This window comes from Cavia porcellus, unplaced genomic scaffold (assembly GCF_034190915.1).
Source record: "Cavia porcellus strain 051 isolate PalLab524CR breed Dunkin Hartley unplaced genomic scaffold, mCavPor4.1 scaffold_7, whole genome shotgun sequence".
NCBI lineage: Eukaryota > Metazoa > Chordata > Mammalia > Rodentia > Caviidae > Cavia > Cavia porcellus.
Genome location: NW_026947490.1, coordinates 73,184,283 through 73,211,874, shown reverse-complemented (window position 1 = coordinate 73,211,874; position 27,592 = coordinate 73,184,283). Strand labels below are relative to the sequence as shown.

The window sequence follows — 27,592 nt, the reverse complement described above, 5'->3', positions numbered from 1 at the left end:
TGGGTCCTTCTCTGGTTTTGGAATTAGAGTTATGTTTGCTTCCAGGAATGAATTTGGAAGTATGCTTCCCTTTCAATTTCATTAAAGAGTTTAAGAAGTAGTGGTGTTACCTCTTCTTTAAATTTCTTGTAGAATTCAACAGTGAATCCAAGCTGGAGATTTAGCTCAGTTGCATAAGCACCTGCCTGGCAAGTGTGAGGTCATGAGTTTGATCTCCAGCACCAAAAAAAAAAACCAAAACCAAAACAAAACAAAACAAAAAAAACCAGTGAATCCATCAGGGCTTGGGCTTTCTTTGTTGATAGGTTTTTAATTACATCTTTGATTTCATTTATTGATATTGGATTATTTAGGATTTTTATATCTTCTTGATTCAGCTTTGGTAATTCATATATGTTTAGGAATCTGTCCATTTCTTCTGTATATTCCATCTTATTAAAATACAATTTTCAAAGTAGATATAGATGATTTTCTGGATTTCTGCAGGGTCTGTTGTGATTTCACCATTTTCATTCCTAATTGCGTGGATCTGAGTCCTTTCTTTCTATTCCACTACCTTCCCAGAAGTCTCTGTGTGTTTTTGTTTTTTGTTTTTGAGACAAGGTCTCATTCTGTAGTCCAGGCTAGCCTAGAACTCACAGTGACCCTCCTGACTCAGCCTTCTGAGTGCTGGGATTACAGGTGTGTGCCACCATGGTCAGCTTTAAGCTTTTTTTTGAACAATGACAATTAACTTTTAGAAGAGAGCCAGCTCAGATCATTGTCTGTCTTAATGTGAACTTTAATAGAGGTCTCCACTGCCACTTGATGCAGCTGTTTTTAATATCCTAATTGTTCATCCAACCTCCTGCCAAAACTCTGTCCGCAGTGTGTCTGGAAGAGCACAGACATCTTCCCCAGCAGTGTTGATTTCATGTGATTTATTTGCGTGATGTATATCCTCAGGCCAATGCATGTCTGATACACGAAATCTTGTGCTGTTCACTTACTGCTGTTCCTTCCCTGTTGCTCTTGGATGTTTGTCTTTTTCACCTTTACCATGTGAACTATGGTCCATGCACTGCTTTAGACTTGGCCAATACTTAAGTGACCTTCCCTTCTTCCTATAGTCTAGTCCTTGCTATGAGTTTATGATTTTCCCCAAATATGTAACTCTCCCCTCAGCACATTCATACATTGTAGGAATCTCACAGGGACCTCCCTTCACCCCCATTCTGTTTCCTCTCGGTGACAATTTCACTGTAATTTCCTGTTTTATGATTTGTACCCTCCTTTTGGTGGAGCACCTCCTTCAGTTGCTTCATGAGAAGGGAATCAGATGGTAATGTTTTTTGAGCCTGTTCCTGTCTAAAAATGTCCTTATGCTACCTTTAGGTCTTGGTTGATGAATTTAATTTTGAATTGAATATTAAAGTAAATTTTCTCCTAGAGTTTGAAGACGTTATGTCTCTGATTCTGCCTTCCCATGTTGCTCCTGACAATTTCTTTTTATTATTCTTGTTATTTTGTTCTTGATCTTTAGTTCGAAGCCTGTTTCTTCTCTCTGGAAACTTGTGCTGTCTTTTGTGCTACATCATTTTTACCTCCGTATGCTATTCCAGAGATTTCAGGTACCACAAGCTTTCTCTGGCTGTTGCAAGTTCTATAGTATAAATTGGATTGCTGCTCGAGGTGCCTTTCAGTTTCAAATTGTTGTTATCTTTAGGGATATTTTTGATATTGTCTCCTTCTTTCCTCCCTTGCCTTTGGGGATAATAGCAGACAAACAAAAAAGTGTTACTATGATTTTGGTAAGGTATTTTAGAGGAGGAGAGTCTTTCAGTATTTCATCTTTACTGGACGCCTGTTCGTTCGCCCTTTCATCGGCTGTGCTGTAGATTTCACCCCTACTTCTTGTCCTCAAGACTGCCATGGCAAGGCCACTCACAAGCTCCTGTGTCAGATGCCCCCTGTCTCTGTCCTTGATGTCCGTGACTTTGCAGCAGGGTTTAATGTGGACGTGCTCCCTCCTTGACTGTTTAAACAGTCTCCTCTTCTTGTTCACGCGAGCCCACCTGCAGTCCCCTTAGCATCGCAGGCTTCTTCCCCATACCAGGCCATTTTGGTAGATGCTGTGTAATCTCTTCCTCCATTAATCTTGTTCCTCTAATACACACAGCTAGCTTTTTTCTTTTCTCAAGTGTTTTCTGTTGATGTGTCTTCTCCTGGGAACTGGTTTTCTGCAAATCCTCAACGTGGTGTCTTCCTTTCACTAACAACTAGGAATCATTTACAAATAGTTTTTTTTTCCCAGTTTTAGTAGGTTGGTTACTCCTCTCCTCTCAGCTGTGGGTTAGATGTGAGGCACAGGACAGAGCTGAGCCCTCACTAGGGTTCTGTTATGGTTTGTGTCTAGATATCCCCCCACTCCTCCATGTGGTCCTAGGCTTTTTCAGAGGTGGCTGAATCTAGAGTGTTGATGCTGGGATTAAGGGTGTGTGATCAGTAAATCATTTGTTTTGGCATAGTTCTAGCTAGGATTAAGGGTATAAGTGCCATGTTGCCCTCAGATAGGTAGCTTGCATGCAATATAAGGGACAGAAATTCTTGTCTTCTTTCTTTCTTTCTTTCTTTCTTTCTTTCTTTCTTTCTTTCTTTCTTTCTTTTTTCTTTCCTTCTTTCTTTCTTCTTTCCTTCCTTCTTTCTTTCCTTCTTTCTCCTTACTCCCTTTTGCTGTTTTCTGTTGTGGTAAATGGATGCCCCTCTGCCATGTGCCACCCTGCATTGGCAATTACTGACTGAAACCTCTACAAACTATGAGCTAGATAACCTTCCCTCCTTTGATTTTGGGAGACAGGTATTTTGTTTCAGCAATAAGACAAAAAGTAACTAAGGCAGGTTCTTTGATTTCCTTTTCCCTCTGTTTCCCTTTCCTTTCTAGCACTCCCCCAGTACACTGAGTCCTGTTACTGTGTGTCTCAATTTAGTTTGTCATTATTTCTATAATTGCTGCATTTCCACTGTATTATAATTGTAGTGTCTTCTGTATCTGAGCTGGAGATCTGAGCTGGATTGAGTTTTTGGTTAGCTTTCCTCTTGGGACTATCGTCAGTTAACATAGTTTTGCTCTTCATTACTTACATTAGACCTTTACGAACAGATTTATAGTGATGAGTAACTTAACAGGAATACAATCCGAGAAATGTATGACTAGGTGCTTTCATCATTGTGCAGCATTAGAGTAAACGCATACAAACCAACGTTGTTATGTGGTGTCATCTTATGAGACCACTGTCATGTGAGGTCTACCAATGTGGCCAGTTGTCATTATGTGGCATATGGCTGCATACTCAATAAAACCTCATCTATTCCTGCAGATTTAGACCTACAAGAGTAAAAGCGTATGTTCATGCTCTGACATGTGGCAAAATCGTACACTCTTATCCATTCTTAATGTCTCAATTCTAGTGCTGACTCCTGTGTTATTTCCCACATCTCTCGTGACCCATGTTAATCTTTTCTGCCCTGATGTCCTAGGCCTGCGTCCCTTATTTGGGCCACAGGAAATGGAAAGTTGTATTTGTTAAGCTTTGTGGGGGAGGGGACCAGCAGAGACCACCAGGCTTGTGTGGAGGCCCTGGGTGCAGACAGACAGGGAAAGAGACCAACAGAAGCATGCCCCTCTTAGAGGGATGAATGAATGCTGGGAACCTGGGCGGGAGGTTTTAATAAGCATCTGTGGTCAGAGTTGTCAGGCAGTCTTGAACCTCTTGTATGCAGCCCTCCAAGTGTCCCAGAACCTGCACAATTCCTTGTCCTATCTTACCTCCTTTTGACCTCCTGTGCTTGCTGATAACAGCTCAGGTGCTGAACTAAGTTCCCAGCTGGTGTAGTTCTTCTGCTGGCAAACAGGTTGGGGGCTGGGTGGTCAGGCCCGATTGGAGCCTTAGTATACCCTATATGACAGTTGCCAGTTGATTGTGGCAGTGTCTTCTCAATTTTTGTAATGTTGAAAAAGTGTCACTCTTTAAAAGAGGTATTTACAGCAAAATATCTTTCAAGTATTTTTGTTAATGCAATTTTATTTTCTTAAAAATAATTTAAAATTGCTGGGGATTTAGCTCAGCGGCATAAACGCATGCCTTGCAAACACGCAGTCGTGAGTTCAATCCCTGGTACCAATAATAATAATAATAATTTAAAATGACTCATTTGAGGACAGGGATTCTTGCTTAGTGGTAGAATATGTGCTTACTATGTGTGAGAGGTTCTTGGGTTTTGTTTTCTTTCTTTTTTTGGGGGACTAGAAATCAAACACCTGACCTCGCCCTGGGGAGGGGGCCCCTATACTGCTAAACTGTATCCCTGGCAAGGCTCTGGGTTTGAACTCCAGCTTTCCTCTAAAACATCTCATTTGGTTTTTCTTAAAAGCAGTTTCAGTTAAACATGATTCTTATTTTCCCACATATTTGCTATTTATTTATTTCTCAGTATTCATTTAAGAAGACTAACATTACTGTGTTCAAGTATAACGCTTTGGGGTAGTGTTTTTGGAAAGAAAGCTGATATTTCATGTGGCTTATGTAGGAAAGGTAATTTAGGAAACTATAGCCATTTCAGTATTCCATAGGACTTTGTGGTAAACTGTTGATACATTAAAGTTATTTTCATGCTTGTATAGAAAATGTTTGAAGATGTGTCTGAAGAGCTGTCCGTGTTTTAATAGCTACAGTTGCTTAGCTTCCTAATTGTATGGTGGCCTCTTTGGTTCTTACCAGAGCTATTGTTTCCTAGCAGAGTTTGGACATTATTGTCCAATTAGTTAGGTTAATGTCTAAGTTTGTAATATAATAAAATTAAATCTGATCTGATTATTCAACGTATTTCAAATACATTTCAACCATCAGACTGGTACTTATCCTGAAGCTACTAAGAATATTTGTTTTTTTGTTTTTTTTTATTTCGGGGATCGAACTTAGGACCTCATGCATGCCAGGTAGGAGTTTATGCCACTGAGCTAAATCCCTGGCCCAGAATATTTGAATTTTAAAATCAACCTTTTGGAATCAGTATTTCTTTCATCTGCCATTTTTTGCTTAACAGAAATATTCTTTAAAAAGGGACTTGACTTCATTAATTTTCAAGAACTGCAGCAGTTATAAAATGTGTTTAAGACAAATGTCATTTAAAACTAAAGGCGTTCCCTTTTATTTTAGAGGTACTTCCTCGTTGGGAGTAATCATGCAGAAACGAAGTATCGTGTCTTGAAAATTGACAGAACAGAACCAAAAGATTTGGTCGTAATTGATGATAGGGTAAGTATTTTTCAAATCTGGCTATAAACAAACTTTATACATGTCGTCTGAAGGATGTGAAATAGCCTTACAGCTTTTAATGACATATTAATTTTTTTATCATGCATCTATGAGTTATGTTTCTTGGTTGACTAGAATTTTAATCTCTAATCTGGCACTTGGAAATTACTCATGTTGAAGGGTATGCCAGAATTATACTTTTTCTCAGTTTGACTTCTTTTTGAAAGCACATGCTACAGATAAGATGATGGGTATATTTTTTTCGTTGACATTTTAAGCATCATATATTGTGTCATTTAATACTGTAAACAATTTAATACCAAAGAGAGATTCCTTATCACTGTGCTTTAACACAAAGTTACCAGAAGTCGGGGAAGAATTCTCTGCTGTAGACTGCTAAAACCACCCCTTCTGAAGTGTTAAGCTGTTTTTATCCAGGTACTATGTCACTTAGAGTCAGGAATACAGAGGCTTCATTCAGGCAGCATAAAGACTTGAAGTGTTAGACGTGAAATACAGCATAGTGATGCTGAAAGGTCAGTTTTAGCTTTTGCAAATGAAAGAACTTAATTTACCCTTTGGATTGAAGGTTCTATGAATATTTCTATATCCACGTGCATTTCTATTTTCTGTGTTGTAATAATTTTGGATAAATTATTTATTATGATTTTCTGTATTACTCCTGGACGTCCATTCCCCTACCTTTCCGCCTTACTGCAGTGGTTCTTGGCTTTATTTTAGGCATGGGGGTGATTGCTCAGGAGCTGTTTGAGAAGTTAACAGTTTAAAGGTCTTCATTGCAAAAGCACAGACAGTATACCTAAAATTCTGTGTCTAGTTTTAAGAGATTCATAGACTTATTAGAACATGCCTGGCTCTCTTAAATTTCTAAATTTAACAATATATGGTTTTGATACAACTTTTTAATATAGTAACATGTTCCAGTAACCAGCCTTAATTGCTAATGTTAAAGAATTTGTTGACCTTTTAAAATTATAGCTTAATATTATACCTAGTGATTTTTATAGGCAACTTTTAATTTTCAAGGGTAAATACCTTACAGATTGCATATGCTTATATTTAGCATGTATATACTCAACAAGAAGTGCGGGAACTTCTTGGCCGGTTGGATCTTGGAAACAGAACAAAGATGGGACAGAAAGGGTCCTCTGGGTTATTTCAAGCCGTTTCTGCAGTCGGTGTTGTAGGTAAGCAGTGTACTTTCCATTGGCTGGCCTTTTACCCCTCCTCCTAGAGTATTTGAAGACAGTTTATAAGGTTACATATCTTTATAGTTCTGTCTTTATTGTTTTTCTTTTCTGTCTTTGTTGTTTAAAACTCCGTTATCCATCAGTCAGCTACCAAACAGTTATTTATAGACATTATGTGCTGAGTAAACACGGTTGAGTTTTATATAGGATATGAACAAGTACAGAAATGTTTGTGGTTTTGAGAAATCTGTTGTCTGGTTTCTGTAGAATGAAAAGTAAACTTTAGCTTTAACTATAAACATCTGCCTTGACGTTCATCAGCTGGAATAACAGATACAGTAACATTGGCTTTAATTTAATTTAATTTTTTTTTTCTGGGTACCGGGGATGGAACTTAGGACCTCACACTTGCCAGGCAGGCACTTATGCCGCTGAATCCCCAGCCCCGAAGTAGCTTTAATTTACAGTTCAGGTGTATCACTTCAGTTAAGTATATGAAGTTAGTAGTAGTATACTGATAGGATACTATCAACAGGGTAGTATACTACATGGTTTGTTGTTTTCAAGTAAACAAGATGTTGGTTCAGATGGATTCCTGGTACAGAATTGATACTGATCTCTTTAAATACAGTCTGCTTTGATTTGCATCTCCATTTAAATTTCACCTAAGCTTTCTCCCCCTTTCCTTTCCCTTAGTGGGGTGCTCCTGAGTTCCCTTACTGTAGTGGGGCAATAGCCCTGTCTTAGTGAACTATGGGCTTGTACCTGACTGGACTAGGACAAATTTACACATATGAAACAACCCCAAGATTCTTTTAAGATCCACATTATGTTAGTTAAAGTGTATTAGAGATTACACAGAGGTGGGCTACTTGGACCAATTGTAACCAGAAAACATTTCCAGTGTACTAGAGGCTTGAGATGGACACTGAGGGTGGAAGAAGGTCTGCACAGAGATGGGAGGAAAGGAGGGCACTCTGGTAGCAGTGAAAACAGAGCAGGCATGAAGATGGGCGGTGGTGATGTGAGGCCAAATTGCTCAGTGCCTTGGCGTGTGGAAGCCAAACAGCGGGGAGCTACCTCTTAGCATTTCTGCTGCCAAAACCTTTTGAGTGTTTTTTTTTTTTTAATTTACAAAATTATCTCTATGCTTCTTAAACCTACTGGGCTGCACACGATACGGACTAAATACTTTCTACATATGAACAGTTAATGTGGGCTTGACTTGTGTTATGTTTTCTGAATACCAGTCTTTTGCGGGGTGGGGGGGAGCAGGGTCATGCTGTGTGGTTTAGGCTGGCCTTGAACTCACTATGTAGCACAGGCTGGCCTTGAACTCACAGCATTTCTCCTGCTTCAGCCTCCCAAGTGCTGGGATTTTAAGTATGTCCACCATGCCTAGCTCCAACACTTTCTATTTTGACAGTGTTTACTAATCTGATTATATTTTGCTATATTTGCAGGTTTTTTGTTTGTTTGTTTTCACTGTGATCCTTTTTGGGTGTTACATTGCTGCCAGGGATGGTCCAAGTGGGAGGGCATGAGTGACTTCTTCTCCATCTCCTGACCCAGTGGTGGGCCTTCTGCCCAGTATGGCCAAGTTCCTGGAAGTTAGTTACTTTTCTCTTGTTGCTGAGATAAAATACTTGACACTCAGAATTAAGGAAGAAAAGATTTATTTAGCTCACAGTTTGTGGAGGATTCAGTCCATACTCTGGCTGGGTCCAAAGCAAGGTGGCACATGACCGAGGGCAATAGTTCATGGCAACAGAAGGCAGCAAAAGTAACCAGAGCAAAAAGGGAGGAGCGTGGAGAGAAGACTCATTCTGCTCCTTATTGTATGCAGGCCACCCAGCCTATGTGGGTACAGCACTCACACCCACAGTCCCAGCATTGGAGCATGAATCATTTGCACCCTGGAAACTTGCCCCCAGGACTATGTGATTGGGTGGGGTGGGAAGCACAGCTCAGTGGAGCAGCCTTCAGTTCATTCCCACTACTAAAGAAAAAGGAAGAAAAGAAAAGAAATGTCTTTCATGACTGAGTGTAAAAACTGAAGATCAGTTTTTGGGCTATGTAGAAATAGCTATGCTTGTATGCTGCCAGGCTTTGTTAGGCTGTTTGCCTTTACATTAAATGGCCCATGCGTTGCCTATTACTTGTTTTTATGGTAGCTTGGTCATTTTTATTGTTCTTGGTGTGTTTGTTTTAGCAGTATTCTGTTGTTTAATGTGTTGCATCTAAGCTTATAAAACTATACGCTCCAGGATGATGAAATCAAAGAAAGATCCACCTATAAGGAAAGTGACACAGTGATGTATTAGATACAGTTATTATCTTAGGCTTTTTAAGTGTTCCAGTTTAACCACGTAGGTAAAGTTTGGGATCAGTGAAGAGTAAACAAAGCTAATGAAAATCTGTGATTTTCCTAGTGCTATCTTAAAATATTCTTGTAATGAGAGATCCTGAGATTATAAAACACAAAGTATTGGGACTTCTGGGAGAACATGGCGGATAGATAGCAGCAGCTATGGAGGCTCTCTGAGATACCCTGCTTAAAATCCAGGAATGGAGTGGTATGAGGAGTCCTAAGCAAGGGGAGATACACCCTGCCGACCGGGAATGAACTAAGCTAAGAGAAACCAACTGGAAATCCAATCCTGGTGCTATAACAGGAACAGACAAAATCTCAGCGCGGAAGCTAGAACCCGCGCCACTTGAAGCCACGATTTGAATTTTCTGCTGCCGCTGCTGCATCCAAATCTGCAGGGCAGGGAGAGAGACACGCAAAAGCTCTGAGAGCAGGAATCTGTGAGCAGAGTTGAGAGCGGGACTAGCAGGGAACCCTACATCGACTGGCAATGAGTGAACGGAACGGGGACCCTTTCATAGAGTAGGAGGCTCCAGCAAAGGACATACTGGGACTGGACAGACTTGCTAGAACTGGATGCTGCAGTGACTTTAGTCACATATTCCCCTCTGAAGCGGGACTGGTGGAGAGTGCCTGGCCTGCGTGACGCGGCTGACTAAGACCCAGTAGACTAGCCCAAACCAGGTCCCAGCACCTGGAGGCGCACCCTAGTGGTGAAGCCTTTGGTAGGTTGTCCTGGAGGGGCGGGCCCCGCTGAGACGGCCCAGGACTGCGGGGGGCCCAGACTCCCTAGTACACTGCAGTGGGAGGGAATACCTAGCCGGTGCAATTCAAACAAACTAACCAAAAAAGAGAAAAAAATTGGGCCTCCTACATTCGCTTGTATGAAAGGAACAAAAAGTATGGGAAGAAGAAGCAACAAGAAAGGGAGGGTCCTCGGGGCTGGGGATTTAGCTCAGTGGCATAAGCACCTGCCTTGCAAGCAGGCAGTCATGAGTTCGAGCCCCAGTACTGATAAAAAAGGAAAAAGACAAAAAAAAAAAAAAAAAAAAAGAAAGGGTCCTCAGTCTCCAATCCTGAGAACACTTACCCAGGAAAGGGAAACACAAAGGAAGACAGAAAACATGCAGTATCAGACACGGCACCAATAGACATAAAGCGATATCTCCAGAGCCTCATAGACGAGTTTAAAAATGAAGTATTTAATGAAATAAAGCAAGATATAAGTAGAATAGTTAGAGAAATGCTAAGCACCACCCAAGAAAAAACAGATGGTGGAATGGAAGAACAGAAAAAGAGGGGAGAATTGTTTGATGGAGAAAATAGAGAAAACAGAATACTTGAAGCAGGTTCAAAGAGATTACCAGGAAACTAAAAACTCTATCGAAAGCTGGCATAAAAGCTTGAAAGAAACTTAAGAATAGATTATCTAAATTGGAGAGCAGATTTGTAATATGGGAGCATAAAATGAAAAACTTCTTAAAAATAACAAGAAAACAAACAGCAATAATACAAAGGCTAAAAGATGATAAGAGGTTCTATAACTTAAGAATTAAGCACATAAAAGAAGAAGTAGGGACACAAACAAATGAACTACAAAAGCTATTCACAGAAATAATCCAAGAGAATTTCCCTAATTTAGCAAAAGGTAAAGATACCAGATGTATGAGGCATACAGGACCCCAGCCACCTACAACCCAAACAGAGCTACACCCAGGCATATAATAATCAAAATTCTAGAAATCCAAATATAAGAATAGAATACTAAAAGCCATCAGAGACAAGAAACAGATCACTTATAAGGAAACACCCATCAGAATTACAGCAGACTTCTCGGCACAAACCATCAAATCACGAAGAGCATGGGGGGAAATAATTCAAGCTTTGAAAGATAATAATCTCCAGCCAAGATTGATATATCCTGCATAACTGTCCCTAGAAATTGATAGAAAAAAAAGGTGCTTCCAGGATAAAGAGGAACTAGGGGAATTTGCAACCACCAATTCAACTCTACAGAGAATACTGCAGGATATTCTAAAAGAGAAAAATCCCAAGATTCCAGAAACAGTGTCAGAGAGGCCACAATGAATGGAGCAGAAAGCGAAATGAAGAAGACAAACTGACAACAAACGACAGAAAAAGAGCTCAACAGAAATGAGGCAGAGAAGATTGGATGGTAGGAACAGCTATTTTAGAGAAAACAAGACATCATAATAGCTAGTGCTGATTTAGTATCATCTTGCTTTGAAGTCCCATAAAGTTTTTATTCTTCTGTCTCCATCGGTCTTAGCAGCTTGTATCTTATTGGATTTTATTATATGTGATAATATAAGCAAAAACTTTTGTAGACAAGGAGATTATACAGAAACCATTGTTCATTTTCTGATAGTTGGTTCTAAATATCCTGTAATGCTGTCATTCTCTTGAATGGTTTTACATTGTCTTGATATGTTTGGTGCTACAGTATACAAAGTTATACTCAAAGATTTCAAGGAAAGAGACACTATGGTAACTACTTTTATGTCAGGATATCTTGTGGTGAAACACTATTTTGCTTAGATGGATATGTTTTGACCTGCGCTGTTTTGCTGTTATGCCCTCTTTTATCTCAATCTCCTTTTTAAAAATTATTTACTTTTTAATTTTTATCTTTTTAATTAAGGGAAAAATTTAAAAAGCAGGATACATTATAGTAACCCACTTTGATTTCCTATTAACTTGATTTGAAACCCTATATAGCACTCACCATCTTGCTTTGACTGATTTTCCTCTATTCTGCTTTGCTTGACAGTACCAAGTTCGAAAGTATAGGCAAAACTGTGAGACAGTAAGACTCATTATGACCCCCATTCCGGATGACTATTATCTTCTTTTAAAGTCCTGTAATGTCTCCAATGTTTTGGTTTTATTCTTTACTGTTTTGTTCAGTTTTATTATAACTGATGATATAGGCAATTCTTTTTAAGATAGCAAGAGGCAGTATGGTAACCGTTGTTGATCACCTAGTATTTTGTTTTTACATTATCTATTATGTTCATCCTTTTGATTTGACTGACTCTGTTCTGTTATGTCACATTTGGTTTTACTGTCTTCAAAAAAAAGTAATAAGAACTGTGGGAGTAATAAAACCCAAAATGTGTAAGTGTCATTGTACAAAAGAAAGGAAAAGAAAGTGCTCTAAAGAATATAACTGCATATATATTTAAGTGTATAAGATAAATAACCATATTACTGAGTTTTGTTGGATCATTGAACAAAACTGTTTCCAGTCTCACTGTTTGAAAGTCCACTTTATATGCTTTAATTTTGTAACTTGAACAACTATTTCTAAGATAACAATATGTAATCTATTAACTTGTGATTTCCTACTGTTTTTCTGAAATTCTGTATAACTTGTACCCTTTTTTTTCTTGTTCTCCTTAAATAAAAAAAAAACTTGCAAAAAACACAAAATGTTTATCTTTGAGAAACATATCATCTTGTTGCCAAAATGATAACATGTGAAATGATTAGAATGGTTGTCTTTTAAATACTTTTCCCACTAACTTTTAGAATGCTTAATTTGTGGATTTTTTGCTGGAGTGTTTTCAGCTATTGTCTTGTAAACCTGTTATGCAGTCTATGAGAATCTAAATGCATCATTCTGGGTGGCTGAAGTGGAGAGATTGCAAGTTGAAGCCCAGCCTGGGCAGCTTAGTGATTTAGACACTACCTCAAACTAAAAAATAAAAAAGTAACTGAAGGGCTGGTGACGCGGTGAAGGGCAAAGCCCCTGGATGAATCTCTGGCCTGTATCCTATGTGCATGCGTGTGTGTACGCGCATGCACACACACACACACACACACACACACACACACACACACACACACACACGTCTAGAGCAGTGTTCCTCAACTCTTTCTAGTAAAGGACCAATCCTTCCCCCATACATTGAAGATCAATGCCTGGTGTGTAACTTGTACCCAAATTTTATCAAGTATAACTCACACATACTCAATGATACCCAAACCACTCTACATCCTGTTTGGGGACACTGATTGTACGCACAGAAATTATGATAACCTCAAATTGCTCCAAAGTTTCTAATTCTCTGTTCTCAAATTGTTTACTTGTCTTTATCTCTTTACCTGGCTGCACCTGCTGGGAGTGAGTAGCCCGCCCCACATAGTGGAGGAATGTGTAGACCGAGATGTAAATGCCACAGACTCAATGTTCGCACCAAAATGTAGTCAGGTTTTTTGTTGTTGTTTTTTGTGTTTTGTTTTTGGTGCCAGGGATCAAATTCATGACCTCGCACTTGCCAAGCAGGTACTTGTGCTACTGAGCAAAATCCCTGGCCTAAGATTTTCCCAAATAAATGTTTCTTCATTTGCTGTCTACCCTTAGGGCAGTTCCCAGAAACTTTCAGGGTTTTGCTATTTTTATGTTTTGCACCAGTTATGTTAGTTTCCTTGGGGAAGAAGTCTGTCTACCTCTGGGAATTGCCCTCTCAGAAGTGTCCCTTTCCTCCTACCAGTAAGGAAGTTAGTTTTAATTTCTGAAATGAAAGTTCTGGGTGCCAAGTTTTTAAGTTTGGATTTTTTTTTTACTAGTAAAATGACTCCTGTGTTTCTGAGAGCTTAATTCTACCAAACATAGATGTGGATGGGTCTTTGTTTATTTATTTTTTTTTTGTCTTTTTTCCTTTTTATTGGTACCGGGGATCGAACTCACGAGCGCCTGCTTGCAAAGGCAGGTGCTTATGCCGCTGAGCTAAATCCCTAGCCCCGGGTCTTTGTTTAATCACTAGCATAGAGCGTCACACGGTAGTGGCCTGACATAACCAGAACTTTACTTGGTGACTCTAATGCAGGTTGAACATCTTTCATCCAAACATTCAGAATGCTCCAAAACTGGAAACTTTTTGTGGGTCAACTGGTCATTCTATTAGAAGATTTTATGCTGTAAAATGTTTATGTACAAATTTATTTAAATACAAAATTATTTTCAACTATGTATATAAGATATATATGCATCATAAATTAATTTCATGTTTAGATTATATCCCATCCCCAGATAGCTCATTAGGTATATGCAAATATTAAATTGAAAAAAACCATAATGTAGGACATTTTCCCAAACATTTTGGCTAAGAGATACTCAACCATTTTTACAAGAAGCTTAACTGTCAGAGGTGATATTTGGGGTTGGGAGTGTAGCTTGGATGCATAACACCTGCCTGGCAGGCACAAGGTCCTGAGTTCGATTTCCAAAACCAAAAAAACAAAAAGTGATCTTTGTAGAGGGTTGCATGGATAATTTACTAGAGATAATGTACATAGCTTTTCTCCCTAGCCCCTTCACTTTTCTAGGAATAAGTACCTCCTGCCTCCTTCCCCTTACCTAGTGATTTATAAGATGCCGGCCAGTGCACTGTGACACTGTTCTTTGGCCGTAGTTGGCTGGTCCAAGATTGAGCACTCAGCTGAAGTTGGGCCGATCCAAGTGCTTTCCTAGGAATTCCAGAATTGAACTTGATGTTTTAAAAAGTCAGTTTGTTCCAGGTTGCACTTTTGGTTAGAAAGGTTAGAGCTCTCAGTAGCTGTGTTTCCTGCCCGTTGGCAGAAGTAGATGGCTCTGGTCTGTGGAGAGAGCACAGTGGAGTAAATGTTTAAAGATGCTGCGTGGCTGATGTTTTCTTTTTCTTTTTTTTAAATTTTATTTAAAGAAAGTCAAAACAAAATAGAAAACAGGCAGAAATAGTACATACGTTCAAAGAAAAGAAATAAACAGTAATAAATCACTAGTTGATATATTCATATTGTCCCCCCACAAATAGTTGTTCAAGATACAAAAGTAGAACATATAAATGGAAATTCAACCAGTACTCAACTATCCAACAAAAACTAAGTATTATGTCTATCCATCCTATACACTTAGACATGTACATATCTATCCATATCTTCATTTATGTTGAGACCTAAAAAACTGTAGTAGATTAAAATCATTCTGAACAAAGATTAATAATATTGCTGGATTTCATATCATGACACTCCAGAATCAGCACTGGGTACTGCAGTGCCCCTTTCTTTCCTTCAAAGTATTTGTTCATTTCATCATGTGTCATAAGATCAGTTCTCATAAACTGTTTATAGGTTTCATGCAAGCATGAGTCTTAACATATATTTCTATCCTTTCTATATTAGAGGGAGAAACAGAACAAAGCAGGACAGAACAAAACATATTCCTATAGACACATAAAACTAAAAGACATATAAAACTGCTGTATAAGGAGTTCTACCATGGTCACTGTGCAGTGTCTTGTTATCATCAACAGAATTGGCTATATTATCAGATAAAGTATAATTGAATATATCAGTATATAACAGAATTAATAGAAATATAACTTTGTAGATAGTGTAGAGCTACAAAAACAGGTAGTAATCAAGTCAGAATGGGTATCAGTGAATCATTGTCATTTTCAGTATAGTTGTCTCTACTCCTCAACTTGATACCACCAGCCTAACGGTTTTGAATAAAATCTGTCAATAATAAGCAGCAATCAAACAAATAAGATTTAACTAAGATCAGTCATGATACAGTAGTATAAGTCATACAGGGATCCTGATTAAGTTAATAGGAAATTAAAGATGACCACTGTGCTGTGTCCTGATATCTTCGGGACAGCTGTCTGTGCCTTCAGATCCAGTGCTTGCATACATATTAGGACGAAACAAGTTCCATCCAAGCAGAGTGGTGCAAATAGTAAGGGTTTTAATTCCTGATACACTATTAGCAATATCTTCTGCTGTCTTTTTAAAGACTATTCCTCCCCTTTCACTCCCCCAGGATAAACTGTGTATGTTTGGGTTTCCCCAACACTCTTGGTTTTATACTGGGGGGGGGCAACCTGCTATTTACCTAAGTGTTTCCGAACTTTCTCACTCCTGGACTTGATCTCTAGATATATTTCTTCACTTATTAAAGCCTATCTTTTCAATCTATCCATAAATACTGGTCCAGTTACCCCTATTGCTCTCTGGTTCCCTATCACCTTGAGTTCCATTTTCTCATATTTGATTTTGGTCCATATACCCATCTTCAGGTTAATTATATTTCCTATAAAGAGCATCTTGGTGGACCCTACTTCTTGATCCACTCTGCCTGCGATTCTCTCTTTTTTCCCTTAAGTTAGTGTATCTAGGCCATCTATATTAGAAATTATATCCAACCTTCTCTGCCTCATTTCTGTTGTGCTCTTTTTCCATCATTAGTTATCTGTTTTGCTTTTTCTTCCATTCGTTGGGGCCTCTCTGCCACTGTTTCTGAAATCCTGGTGCTTTTCTCTCTCTTTAGAATGTCCTGCAGTATTCTCTGTAGAGTTGGATTGGTGGTTGTGAATTCTACCAGTTCCTCTTTATCTTGGAAGCATCTTGTTTCTCCATTAATTTCTAAAGACAGTTGTGCAGGCTACATCAATCTAGGCTGGAGGTTATTTTCTTTCAAGGCTTGGATTATTTCTCTCCATGCTCTTCTCGATTTGATGGTGTATGCTGAGAAATCTGCCATAATTCTGATGGGTTTTCCCTTGTAAGTGATCTGTTTATTGTCTCTGACAGCTTTTAATATTCTGTTCTTATATTGGATTTCTGGAATCTTGATTATTATACACCTGGATGTAGTTCTGTTTTGGTTGTAGGTGGCTGGAGTTCTGTATGTCTCATACATTTCAGTATCTTTTTCTTTTCCTATGTTTGAGTTTTCCTTAATTATTTCTGTGAATAGCCTTTGCAGTTCCTTTGATTGTACCCCTGCTTTCTCATTCACATTCTTTATTCTTTTTTTTTTTTAAATTTTATTTAAGGAGAAAAAAAGCAGAGAAAGGGTACAAGTTATACAGATTTACAGAAAAAAATAAACAGTAGGAAATCACTAGTTAATGGATTACATATTGTCATCTTAGAAATAATTGTTCAAGTCACAAAATTAAAGCTTGTAAAGTGGACATTCCAACAATGATACTGCAAACAGTTCTCTTCAATGATCCAATAAAACTCAGTGATATCATTTTCTATCTCATACACTTAAATATACATGCAGTTATATCATGTAGAGCACTTTCTTTTCCTCTCTTTTGTACAATGACAATTACACATTTTGGGTTTTGTTGATCCCACAGTTCTTATTACTTTTTTTGGAAGGGAGTAGAACCAAATGTGACATAACAGAACAGAGTCAATCAAATCAAAAGGGTGGACATAATAATGTATAAGCATAATACAAGGTGATCAATAATGGGTACCATAATGCCTCCCGCTATCTCTAATAGAATTGCCTATATCATCAGTTATAATAAAATTGAACAAAACAGTAAAGAACAAAACCAACAAAAACAAAACATTGGAGACATTGTAGGTCTTCAAAAGTAGATAAAAGTCATCGAGAATGGGCGTCATAATGAATCTCACTATTTTCACAGCCGTTGCCTAAACTTTCGAACCTGGTACTATCAAGCAAAACAGAATAGGGGGACATCTGTGAAAAACAAGATGGTGAGAGTAATACAGGGCTTTAAATCAAGATAATGGAAAGTCAAAGTGGGTTACTATAATATATCCTGTTATTTTTATTTATTTTTCCCTTAATTAAAAGGATAAAAATAAAAAAGTAATGAAGTGGAGATTGAGATAAAAGAGGGCATAACAGCAAAACAGCGCAGATCAAAACATAACCATTTAAGCAGAATAGTGTTTCACCACAAGATAATCCTGACATAAAAGTAGTTACCATATTGTCTCTTTCCTTGAAATCCTTAAGTACAACTTCGTATACTGTAGCATTAAATATATCAAAACAATGTAAAACCATTTAAGAGAATGACAGCATTACAGGGTATTTAGAATCAACTAACAGAAAATGAACAATGGTTTCTGTATAATCTCCTTGTCTTTAAAAGTTTTTGCTTATACTATCGTATATAATAAAATCCAATAAGATACAACCTGTTTAGACCAATGGAGACAGAAGAACAAAAGCTTGATGAGACTTCAAAACAAGATGATACTAAATCAGTATTACCTCTTAAGACGTCATTTTCTCCAAAATAGCTGTTCCTATCATCCAATCTTCTCTGCCTCATTTCTGTTGAGCTCTTTTTCTGTCATTAGTTGTCAGTTTCTCTTCTTCATTTTGTTCTCTGCTCCATTCATTGTGGCTTCCCCGCCACTATTTGTGGATTCTTTGTATTTTTCTTTTTTTAGAATATCCTGCAATACTCTCTGTAGAGTTGAATTGGTGGTTGCAAATTCCCCCAGTTCCTCTTTATCCTGGAAGCACCTTGTTTTTCCATCAATTTCCAGGGATAGTTGTGCAGGATATATCAATCTTGGCTGGAGATCATTATCTTTCAAAGCTTGAATTATTTCCCCCCATGCTCTTCATGATTTGATGGTTTGTGCCAAGAAGTCTGCTGTAATTCTGATGGGTGTTCCCTTGTAAGTGGTCTGTTTCTTGTCTCTGACAGCTTTTAATATTCTGTTCTTGTATTGGATTTCTGGAATTTTTATTATTATATGCCTGGGTGTTGCTCTGTTTGGGTTGTAGGTGGCTGAGGTCCTGTATGCCTCATACATCTGAGTATCTTTACCTTTTGCTAAATTAGGAAAATTCTCCTGGATTATTTCTGTGAGTAGCTTTTATAGTTCATTTGTTTGTGTCCCTACTTCTTCTTTTATGTTCTTAATTCTTTTTTTTTAATTGTTTTTTGTCTTTTTACTTTTTATCGGTACCAGGGATTGAACTCACGACTGCCTGCTTGCAAGGCAGGCACTTATGCCACTGAGCTAAATCCCCAGCCCCATATGTTCTTAATTCTTAAGTTATGGATCCTCTTATCATCTTCTAGTCTTTGTATTATTGCTGTTTGTTTCTTTGTTACTTTTAAGAAGTTTTTCATTTCATTCTCCCATATTACAAATCTGCCCTCCAGTTCAGATAGTCTGTCCTTAGTTTCTTTCAAGCTGTTATGCCAGTTTTCAATAGAGTTTTTAGTTTCCTGGTAGTCCCTTTGAACCTGCTTCACATATTCTATGCTTTCTCTATTTTCTCCATCAAACAATTCTCCCCTCTTTTTCTGTTCTTCCATTCCACCATCTATTTTTTCTTGGGTGGTGCTTAGCATTTCTCTAACTATTCTGCTTACTTCTAGCTTCAGGTCATTAATAACTTCATTCCTGAACTGATCTATGAGGCTCTCTAGATGGCGCTTTATGTCTATTGGTGCGGTGTCCGCTATTATCTGTTTCTCAGGATTAGGGGCCGAGGAGCCTTTCTTGTTGCTGCCTCTTCCCATATTCTTTGTTCCTTATATATGCAAGCTTATATAGGAGGCCCAGCTTCCCTCCCTGTCAGCCACAGCCTGATCGAATTGTGCCGGCTAGGTGTTCCCGCCCACCGCAGCACACCAGGAAATTACAGACCAGGCAGCCTACGTGGGGCCGCCCCTCCAGGCTACCCTCAGGCTCTGGGATCTGGGTTGTGCTAGCCTATTGGGTCTCCGCCAGCAGAGTCACGTAGGCTAGGCACTTCTCACCAATCCCGCTTGAGAGGGGGATACATGGCTGGAGTCGCTGCAGCGCCCTGTTCCCACAATTCTGCCCAGTCCCAGAATGTCCTCTGCTGGAGTCAAACTGTGGTAGAGTGTCAGTTTCTCTCACTCACCTCACCACAAGTTAGTGCACGGCTCCCTGCCCGTCCTGCAGAGCTTCCATGCGTCTCTCTCCTTGCCGAGCCGATGTAGACGCAGCCGCCGCGCGGCGGGAAACCCAGATCGCGGCTTCCAATGGTGTGGGCTCCAGCTTCCACACTGAGGCTTTTCTGTTCCTGTTCTAGCACCAGGACTGCATTCCAAGTTGGTTTCTCTCAGCCCAGTTCGTTCTTGGGTCAGCAGAGCATATCTCTACCTGCTTATGTCTCCTTACTCCGCACCATTCCTGAATTCTGAGCCGAGTCTTTCAGAGAGCCTCCGTAGCTGCTGCTATCTGTCCGCCATGTTCTCCCGGAAGTCACATTCTTTATTCTTAAGTTATAGATCTTCTTGTCATCTTCTAGCCTTTGTATTCTTACTGCTTGTTTCCTTGTTAATTTTAAGAAATTTTTCCTTTCATGTTCCCACATTGCAAACCTCTCCTCCAGTTTGGATAATCTATCCTTAGTTTCTTTCAAAGTTTTGCCAGCTTTCAATTGAGTTTTTAATTCCTTGGTAACCTCTTTGAACCTGCTTCATGTATTCTATGTTTTCTCTATTTTCTCCATCAATTCTCCCCTTTATTTTGTTCTTCCATTCTTCCATCTGTTTTTTCTTTGGAGGTGTTTAGCATTTCTTTATTTATTCTATTTATATCTTGCTTTACTTGGTTAAATACTTCACTTTTGAACTGTGTATGAGGTCCCAAAGATAACACTTTATGTCTATTGGTGCCGTGCTTGATATTGCATGTTTTTTGTCCTCATTCTCCTTTGCATTTACCTTTCCTGGATCAGTGTGCTTAGAATTGGGGACCGAGGACCTTTTCTTGTTGCCTCCTCTTCTCATGTTTTTTGTTCCTTCCATACAGGTATATATAAGAGGCCCAGTTTCTTTCTTTGTTGGTTTCAGTTTGTCTGAAGCTCACTGACTAGGTGGTCCCACCCACTACAGTGTACTAGGAGGTACAGACCCCACAGCCTATGCTGGGTCCGCCTGTCCAGGTCAGTCAACCTGCTGAAGGCTTCACTGCATTGGGATGCACTGTCAGGTGTAGGGACTTGGTTTGAGCTCGCCTACTGGGTCTCAGTCCATGGCGTCACCCCGGTCCAGTGCTCCCCACCAATCCTGCTTGAGAGGGGAATGTCTGACTGAAGTCACTGCAGCAACCTGCTCTGGCCAGTCTGCCCAGTCCCAGAATGTCATCTGTTGGAGCTCCCCCTTTTCTATGGAGGGTTTTTATTCCCCTCACTCACCACAGGTAGATGCAGGATTCTCTGCCAGCTCTGCTCTCAATTCGGTTCATCAACTTCCACTGCGCCTGAACTGGCACAGAGGTAGTAGCGAGTTCAATCCACGAGTTCAAGCAGCAGCACCCAAACTTTAGCTCTTCCAATCATAGCACCGGGACTGTATTTTTAATTGGTTTCTCTCAGCTTATTTTGTTCCTGGGTCAAGAGGGTCTATCTCCCTCTATTTGGGATTCCCCATGCTGTATTATTTTTGGAATCTAAGTTGACTATCTCCAAGAGCCTCTGTAGCTGCTGTTGTCTATGTGCCATCTTTTTCTCTCTCATGGCTGGTGTTTTCTGATGCCTGTCACATGTTTGCCCATCACTGTCATGAGTCACTTCAGTATTCTCAATCAGAATTCCTCTGTTGAGTTTAAACTAGTTCAAATTGAGTTTTGACACTAATTATGAGGATTCTGTGAAATTTCCCCAAATATATTTTCCTCCAACATTTATGTACTGGTACATTTTTTTATAAAAAGCAGGAAGAAGTTTTCATGATCAGAAGACCCTAGACAGCACCTCATTGATGCACAGTGCGAGCTGGCATAGCACTGAGAGGGTCTGACAGTTTACGTGGATGGCTGACGTTCGTCAGCCCAGTGTTTCTATATTTGCCCACAGCAACTCTTGTCCCCACTGGAACCGTTCAGTTGTATTTCACAGGGGACACTTTACAGCTGTCCTGCTAGGTATTTTAAAGCTTACCTTCAAAGGAAGCAGGACCATATTCACCTGTGTGCCTTATCTGCACTCTTACAGTTCATAAAGAAGGACATTGGTTGAATTGTGCTTTGACATGGGAGACAGCCCTAACGTGTCCTGTGTGCTGGAGATCCCCCCGAGAAGTTGTCCTTTATCAAATTCTGTTTCACCAGGGCTCAGAGTTTCTCCCAATTTCCAGAACTAGCTTAGCTTCTGCAAGGAACCAGTTTGGTTTTTATCTTTCAGCCACTATGTGTGGTGTAATTCAGTGTGTATAGCAAATGCAAGTAGTGTGTATAATTGTATATAACTTTTATTCTTGGCTTCATGTCATACCTTGTAACATCATTTTTCTTTATTGTAATCTTTTCTTTCATTTTTATCCTGTATGTGTAAGTAAAATTGTAGCAGAAATATAAAATATATCGGCTTTAATTTTCACTATACAGTTCATCAGTGATAACTATTTTGTGTGTGACAGATTTCTAGAACTTCACATCTGTGCAGAATTAAAAGTCTATGTGAATTGAAAACTTAATGTTTTTATTTAAGATACCTCAATCTTATCTGTAATGAGATTGGAGAAAATAATGAATCACATACATTTTTAGAGTAATAGTAAGTGGGATAAGTGATAGTATTTAGCAATTCTAAGCCAATGCAAAATCTGTATGCCTCTAAAGTATAGAAATACAGTAGCAAGTGTGTCTAAGTACTTGTCTATTTAAATGTACATCTAGAAATACTGCTAAGTTTACAAAGTGTTATATTTATTTTTCTTTTCTATTGCACAGGTTTTGTCAGGTTTTTAGAAGGCTATTATATTGTGTTAATAACTAAAAGGAGAAAGATGGCAGATATTGGAGGCCATGCAATATATAAAATTGAAGATACAAATATGATCTATATACCCAATGATTCTGTAAGAATCAGTCATCCTGATGAAGCTAGGTATGTACCTGTGGGCTTTAGTTTTTGAATGTGATAAATCAGTTAGGAAAGGAATAGAACTGAAAGGTTATAAATGTTACATAAAAAGGCCACATGTTGACTCAGAATTGTACAACTTTTGTTTAAGGCTGTTAAAACTTTATTGTAACAGTGAACTCTGGCAAAAATTAACAGTGGCTATCAAAGCCATTACGTGTGAGGAACAGAATATTTACACTGTAAACACTAAACTCCATACGTCTCTTTATTATTTAAAAAGAGGAGAAAGAGTTTTTATAATTAAAAAAGTGGTAGACATCCTTAACTGATGAAACTTACATTACCAATAATGAAATCAAATTAACATTATTTGCCTCTTAATGTGAATGGGAAGGGCACAGATAATATTAGTAATTTTTTTGCCAAAAGTGTGTATGAAAATCAGTATGGAGATTTCTCAACAATCTAAAATTAGAAATTCCATATGATGTAGGTGTTTGTCTTCTAGGCCTCTTTCCAAAAGAGTTAAAGACAAAATATTATGGTGTTATAAGCACTTCCAAGTTGATAGCAGCACAGGTCATGGTAGCTGACTCTTGGAAGCAGTTCACATGTCCATCAGAGAGGAATGGAGAAAGGAAATGTGGTATTTATACACAATAGAGCACCACTCCACCGTGAAGGATAAACTTGAGTCACTTGTAGGAAATTGAAACACCTTGTGGCCATGATGTTAAACGAAATAAATGAGACTCACAACTGAAAAGATGGTGTGGCAGATGTCGGGGGCCCCGCGTAAATGATTTGGGGATGACAGTGCGCAGTGTATGCTCCATTGTTGCCTCCCGATTGACATGCTTTGAAATTCTGTTGTCCTCCTCTTCCCCCTCTTCCTCTCCCTGTTCTTCCTCCTCCTCTTCTTTTCTTTTTATCTTTGAATAAAATGGATTTTAAAAATATGACATAGTTTCTCATATATAGAGATGCAAGATATAAAGAGCACAATAAAAGGTAGAAAATAGGAAGTAAGGAGATGGATGTTTCTCAAAGAGAAAGGGGATTGAGAGATGGAGGAAGGGCGGGAAAGAGGATGAAAAAAGAAGTTAAGATGTGTTTTGTACATGCACCAATTCCACAGAGTTTACATGAACATAAATGTCATGTACTGCAAACATGTTCTAAGAAAAAGATTACATGTAACACAAAAAGTATTTAACTTAAATAATTTGCAAGATAACTGACCTGGGGGCTAGGGATTCAGCTTAGTGGGGGGCCGGGGAGTTAGCTCAGTGGTAGAAAGCTTATCTGGCAAGCTGGAAGCCGTGGTTCAATCCTCAGCACCCAAAAAAAAAAAAAAAAAAAAAAAAAAGGTAATTGACCTGGACTCTTTAAAAATGTTCAAATCACTGAATTATTGTACAAATTTATTTACTGCTAGTGTTAAGAATTGCTTTTTTTTCTTCTGATTTTAATGTTTTCCTTCTCTCAATTTTCAGTTGAATAAACTAGATTACATTCAGTTGACCTAAAAAAAAAAAATGTTCAAATCACGAAACATAGAGAAAAGAACAATTCTATTAGATTTTAGAACAGACACAACAGATACAACATGTGAATTTCAGTTAGACCTGGCTGAAATGTGTGTGTGCCCACACCTACATAGAGCTAGAAAGGCCTTCCCTGGGGGCAGTAGGTATATGGACTGCATACTGGTGATATGACCAACTTTAATTCTTGGGTAGTGGTACAGATTGAGCATCCCTATTGAAATGCTTGGGTCAGAAGCATTTTCAATTTTTTTTTTTACTTTTAAAAAATTCTGGAATATTTGCATAATCATAATGAGGTATCTTGAAGATGGGACCCAAGTCTAAACTCAAAATTAATTTCTATTTCCTATACACCCTATATATATAACCAGATGGTAATTTTACTCAGTATTTGTAATATATCTGTGTTTTGACTGTGAAATATAAAATGGTGTCAGGTGTGAGATTTTCCACTTGTGCTCAAAAATTATCAGATTTTAGAACATTTCAGATTTTAGGATTTCACAATCAAATGATCTAGCAAATAAAATATACTCATATATTTAAAGAGAAAGCTGGGCACAGTGGAGCACACCTGTAATCCCAGCACTCAGGAGGCTGAGGCAGGAGGGTCACCATGAGTTCAGGGCCAGCCTCTGCTACATAGCAAGACCTGTCGTTTTTTTTCCAAGTTCATTTTACGTAAGGATAAAAAGAAAGACAGAGATAACAAATAGAAAGAAAGAAGAAGTGACAAAAACTACTACAAAATTTCAAAACATGTCAGTCGGGACAAAGTGTCATCCCCAAATCATTCACTCAGAGCACAAGACATGGTCATTCAGTCGTCAGCAATACAGGCACAAATCTTTCCCTCCAGCAAATTCAGAGAAATCACTAATGTAACTATCTTAAATATTTTTATATACATACACATATACATACGTCTTTTTCTTTCAGCTTCTCACACTAATGAAACAATATAATATTTATACATGTGTAGGATCCTGTCTTTGAAAAACTAAAAAAACTAAAGAGAGAATATTTATTTTAAGGCGAGGACTGTTCACAGTGAATTCAGAAGAGAAAATACTTGGTGTTCATTATACCCTTTACCCCTAGGCCCTTAATCTTCTGTAGACTTGAAATCTTTCAAATGTCTTTGGAAGCATTATTGGAGCCTTGAGAAGATTGGGAAAGCTATTAATAAATTGACAGGTTTTTTTTTTTTTTTTTTTGTCTTTTTCCTTTTTATCGGTACCAGGGATTGAACTTACAACTGCCTGCTTACAAGGCAGGTGCTTATGCCGCTGAGCTAAATCCCCAGCCCCCAATAAATTAACAGTTTTAAAGTTATAAACCAAGTGTAGTGGTGAGCGCCTATAATCCTTGCATTCTGAGAAGCTGAGAGAGAAAGATCACAAGATCAAGTGAACTTAGAGACTTGGCGAGATGCTGTTTCACAGTAACAAAATTTAGAGAGGGCTGAGTGTGTAACTCAGGGTGGAGACCCTTGTTTAGTCTGCAGTGTGCACACACACACACACACACACACACACTTACAAAGTTTCCGCAGTTGTAAAGTTTCAGAGGTTGAAATGAAACCAGTTGGTCATATTCATGTTTTTAGGATTGGTAACATTTCAATTATGCTCTCTACTTTCATGGTATTGTTTTGATTTGACACATGAACCAAAATTTAAGGTAGTGCTGATCTTTTGCTTGAGATCATATTAGATACTCAATTTCTAGATTATTATGACATTGTCTTTGATGATAATTTGAAGGTTGTGTTGTTAAGAAAAAAGGCTTCAAATGAGTATACATGTAGTTAATGAGATAAAGGGGATCTTGTCTTCCACCAGCTGAAAAAAATGATATCACATATAGTTTACAGGCATAGAGTACTAAAACTAAACCAAGTAGATTTTAATGCTTATAAATCATGAGAAAAAGAGGTTTATATAGTTTGTGAACCCCATTTTTATGATTCTTTAGCCAAGAATAGTAAAACAAATTGTATTGTTTTGTTTAGTTATTGGATTATCTTTGAAAAGAGAAATTATCTTATGATTAATACTGTGTTATAGACTATACTTTATGCGGAACAAGATACAGTTCTACCAATAGCTTATTATTGGTAGAAGATCATATTACTTGATAGGAAAAACTTTTGACACACTTGTGAAACTCTATAATCCAATAATTCACTTAAGTAGGAATATTTGGTAAAATAATACTAGGAATAGAATGCAGTACTATTAAATATTTGATATACAAGGACAAGGAGGTTATCTCTGTAATGCATGGTATTGTATCCACATTAGAAGGTTTACTGATGCAGTTAACTACTTTAAAATGTTGGGAAAAATTACCATCATAATATTTTCAGAAAATATATTGGGCAGAGTTTAATATACATGATCAAGTCTTGTTTAACAAACTAGAAATTTAAGCAACTATTCTTAATCTGATAGTGTAAATTATACTTATTAAAGAATTATCCAAAATTATTTTAAAACATTGCCTTCTATGAAAAGTAAGGAGTAACAGAGGTATCTGCCATCACAACTAATACTAAAATTTGAATTGAAGGCTACTGATGCAATAAGGCTATAAAACAAAGCATAAAGTTTGAAAATAGGCGAACGTTGTCATTATACAAGCAGCGTGACTTTCTGCTCGGAAAACCTAACAATATATACAAACTCAGAACTAGTGGTACTTGAGCAATGTGACTAAAGAAAAAATCAGCGTGTAAGAACCAGTAATGCTTCTACACACAGCCAGGAGTGAACTAGAGAATTTAATAATGTTATCAGTTATGGTAGCATCAAAGATCACAAAGCACCTAGGAGTGTGCATAACAAAAGCTACACAACTCCTTGTAGAGAACATTTAAAAACATTTCTGAAAGACATTTAAAATCACCCAATTAGGTGAAAACAAACCCCCCCCCTTTTTTTATTAATGGGAAGACTCATGGAGGTTAGTTTTCTCCAAAATGAATTGATAAATTTAATATAACTAATCCAAATTCTGAAAGGACTTTAACAAATGGAATATGACAAATTTATTTCTAAATTTATTTAGAGAAACAAAAGTCTAAGTGTAGTAAAGACAGTCCTAAAAGTAAACACAAGAAGGGGTGAGTCTAACCAGACAGTAAACTTATAAGAAGTCAGATAGTTGGATACTAAGCTGTGTTGCAGCTGCATGATATTGGTGGAGAAATTGACATGGATCAGTAAACAGGGTTCAGAAAGAAGAAAAGATCCACTTTCTGTGGGAAACTGACGTTTGATGGAAGAAGCACTGCAAACATTGTGGAAAAGTAATAGCATTAGTAAGTAGAGCTATTAAATAAAATACAAAATTAAATCTCAGTTTGGACACAAAATTTGATTCCAGTCTCTGACAGTAGTCACAAAGCAATTTCAGAAGCACATAGATAGCTTGAAGGCAGAGGAGAATTTCATAAATAAAATATAAAAAGCATACATAGTATGAACACAGTGATAGATTTGAAGCTTTCA

General features: G+C 38.1%; 1 protein-coding gene across 3 annotated transcripts in view; it reads left to right on the top strand.

The window, feature by feature from the left end:
• Positions 1 to 27,592, top strand: part of Fig4 (FIG4 phosphoinositide 5-phosphatase) — a 112,217-nt gene that overhangs the window by 9,718 nt on the left and 74,907 nt on the right. For 2 of the 3 annotated variants that reach the window (XM_063253838.1, XM_063253840.1), the window contains exons 2-4: positions 5,196 to 5,294; positions 6,379 to 6,502; positions 22,392 to 22,548. In XM_063253838.1, the coding sequence (XP_063109908.1) occupies positions 5,196 to 5,294; positions 6,379 to 6,502; positions 22,392 to 22,548 (380 nt within the window). Of the gene's footprint in view, positions 1 to 5,195; positions 5,295 to 6,378; positions 6,503 to 20,471; positions 20,605 to 22,391; positions 22,549 to 27,592 lie in introns of those variants that run through there. The other variant, XM_063253839.1, reaches the window with a different exon arrangement.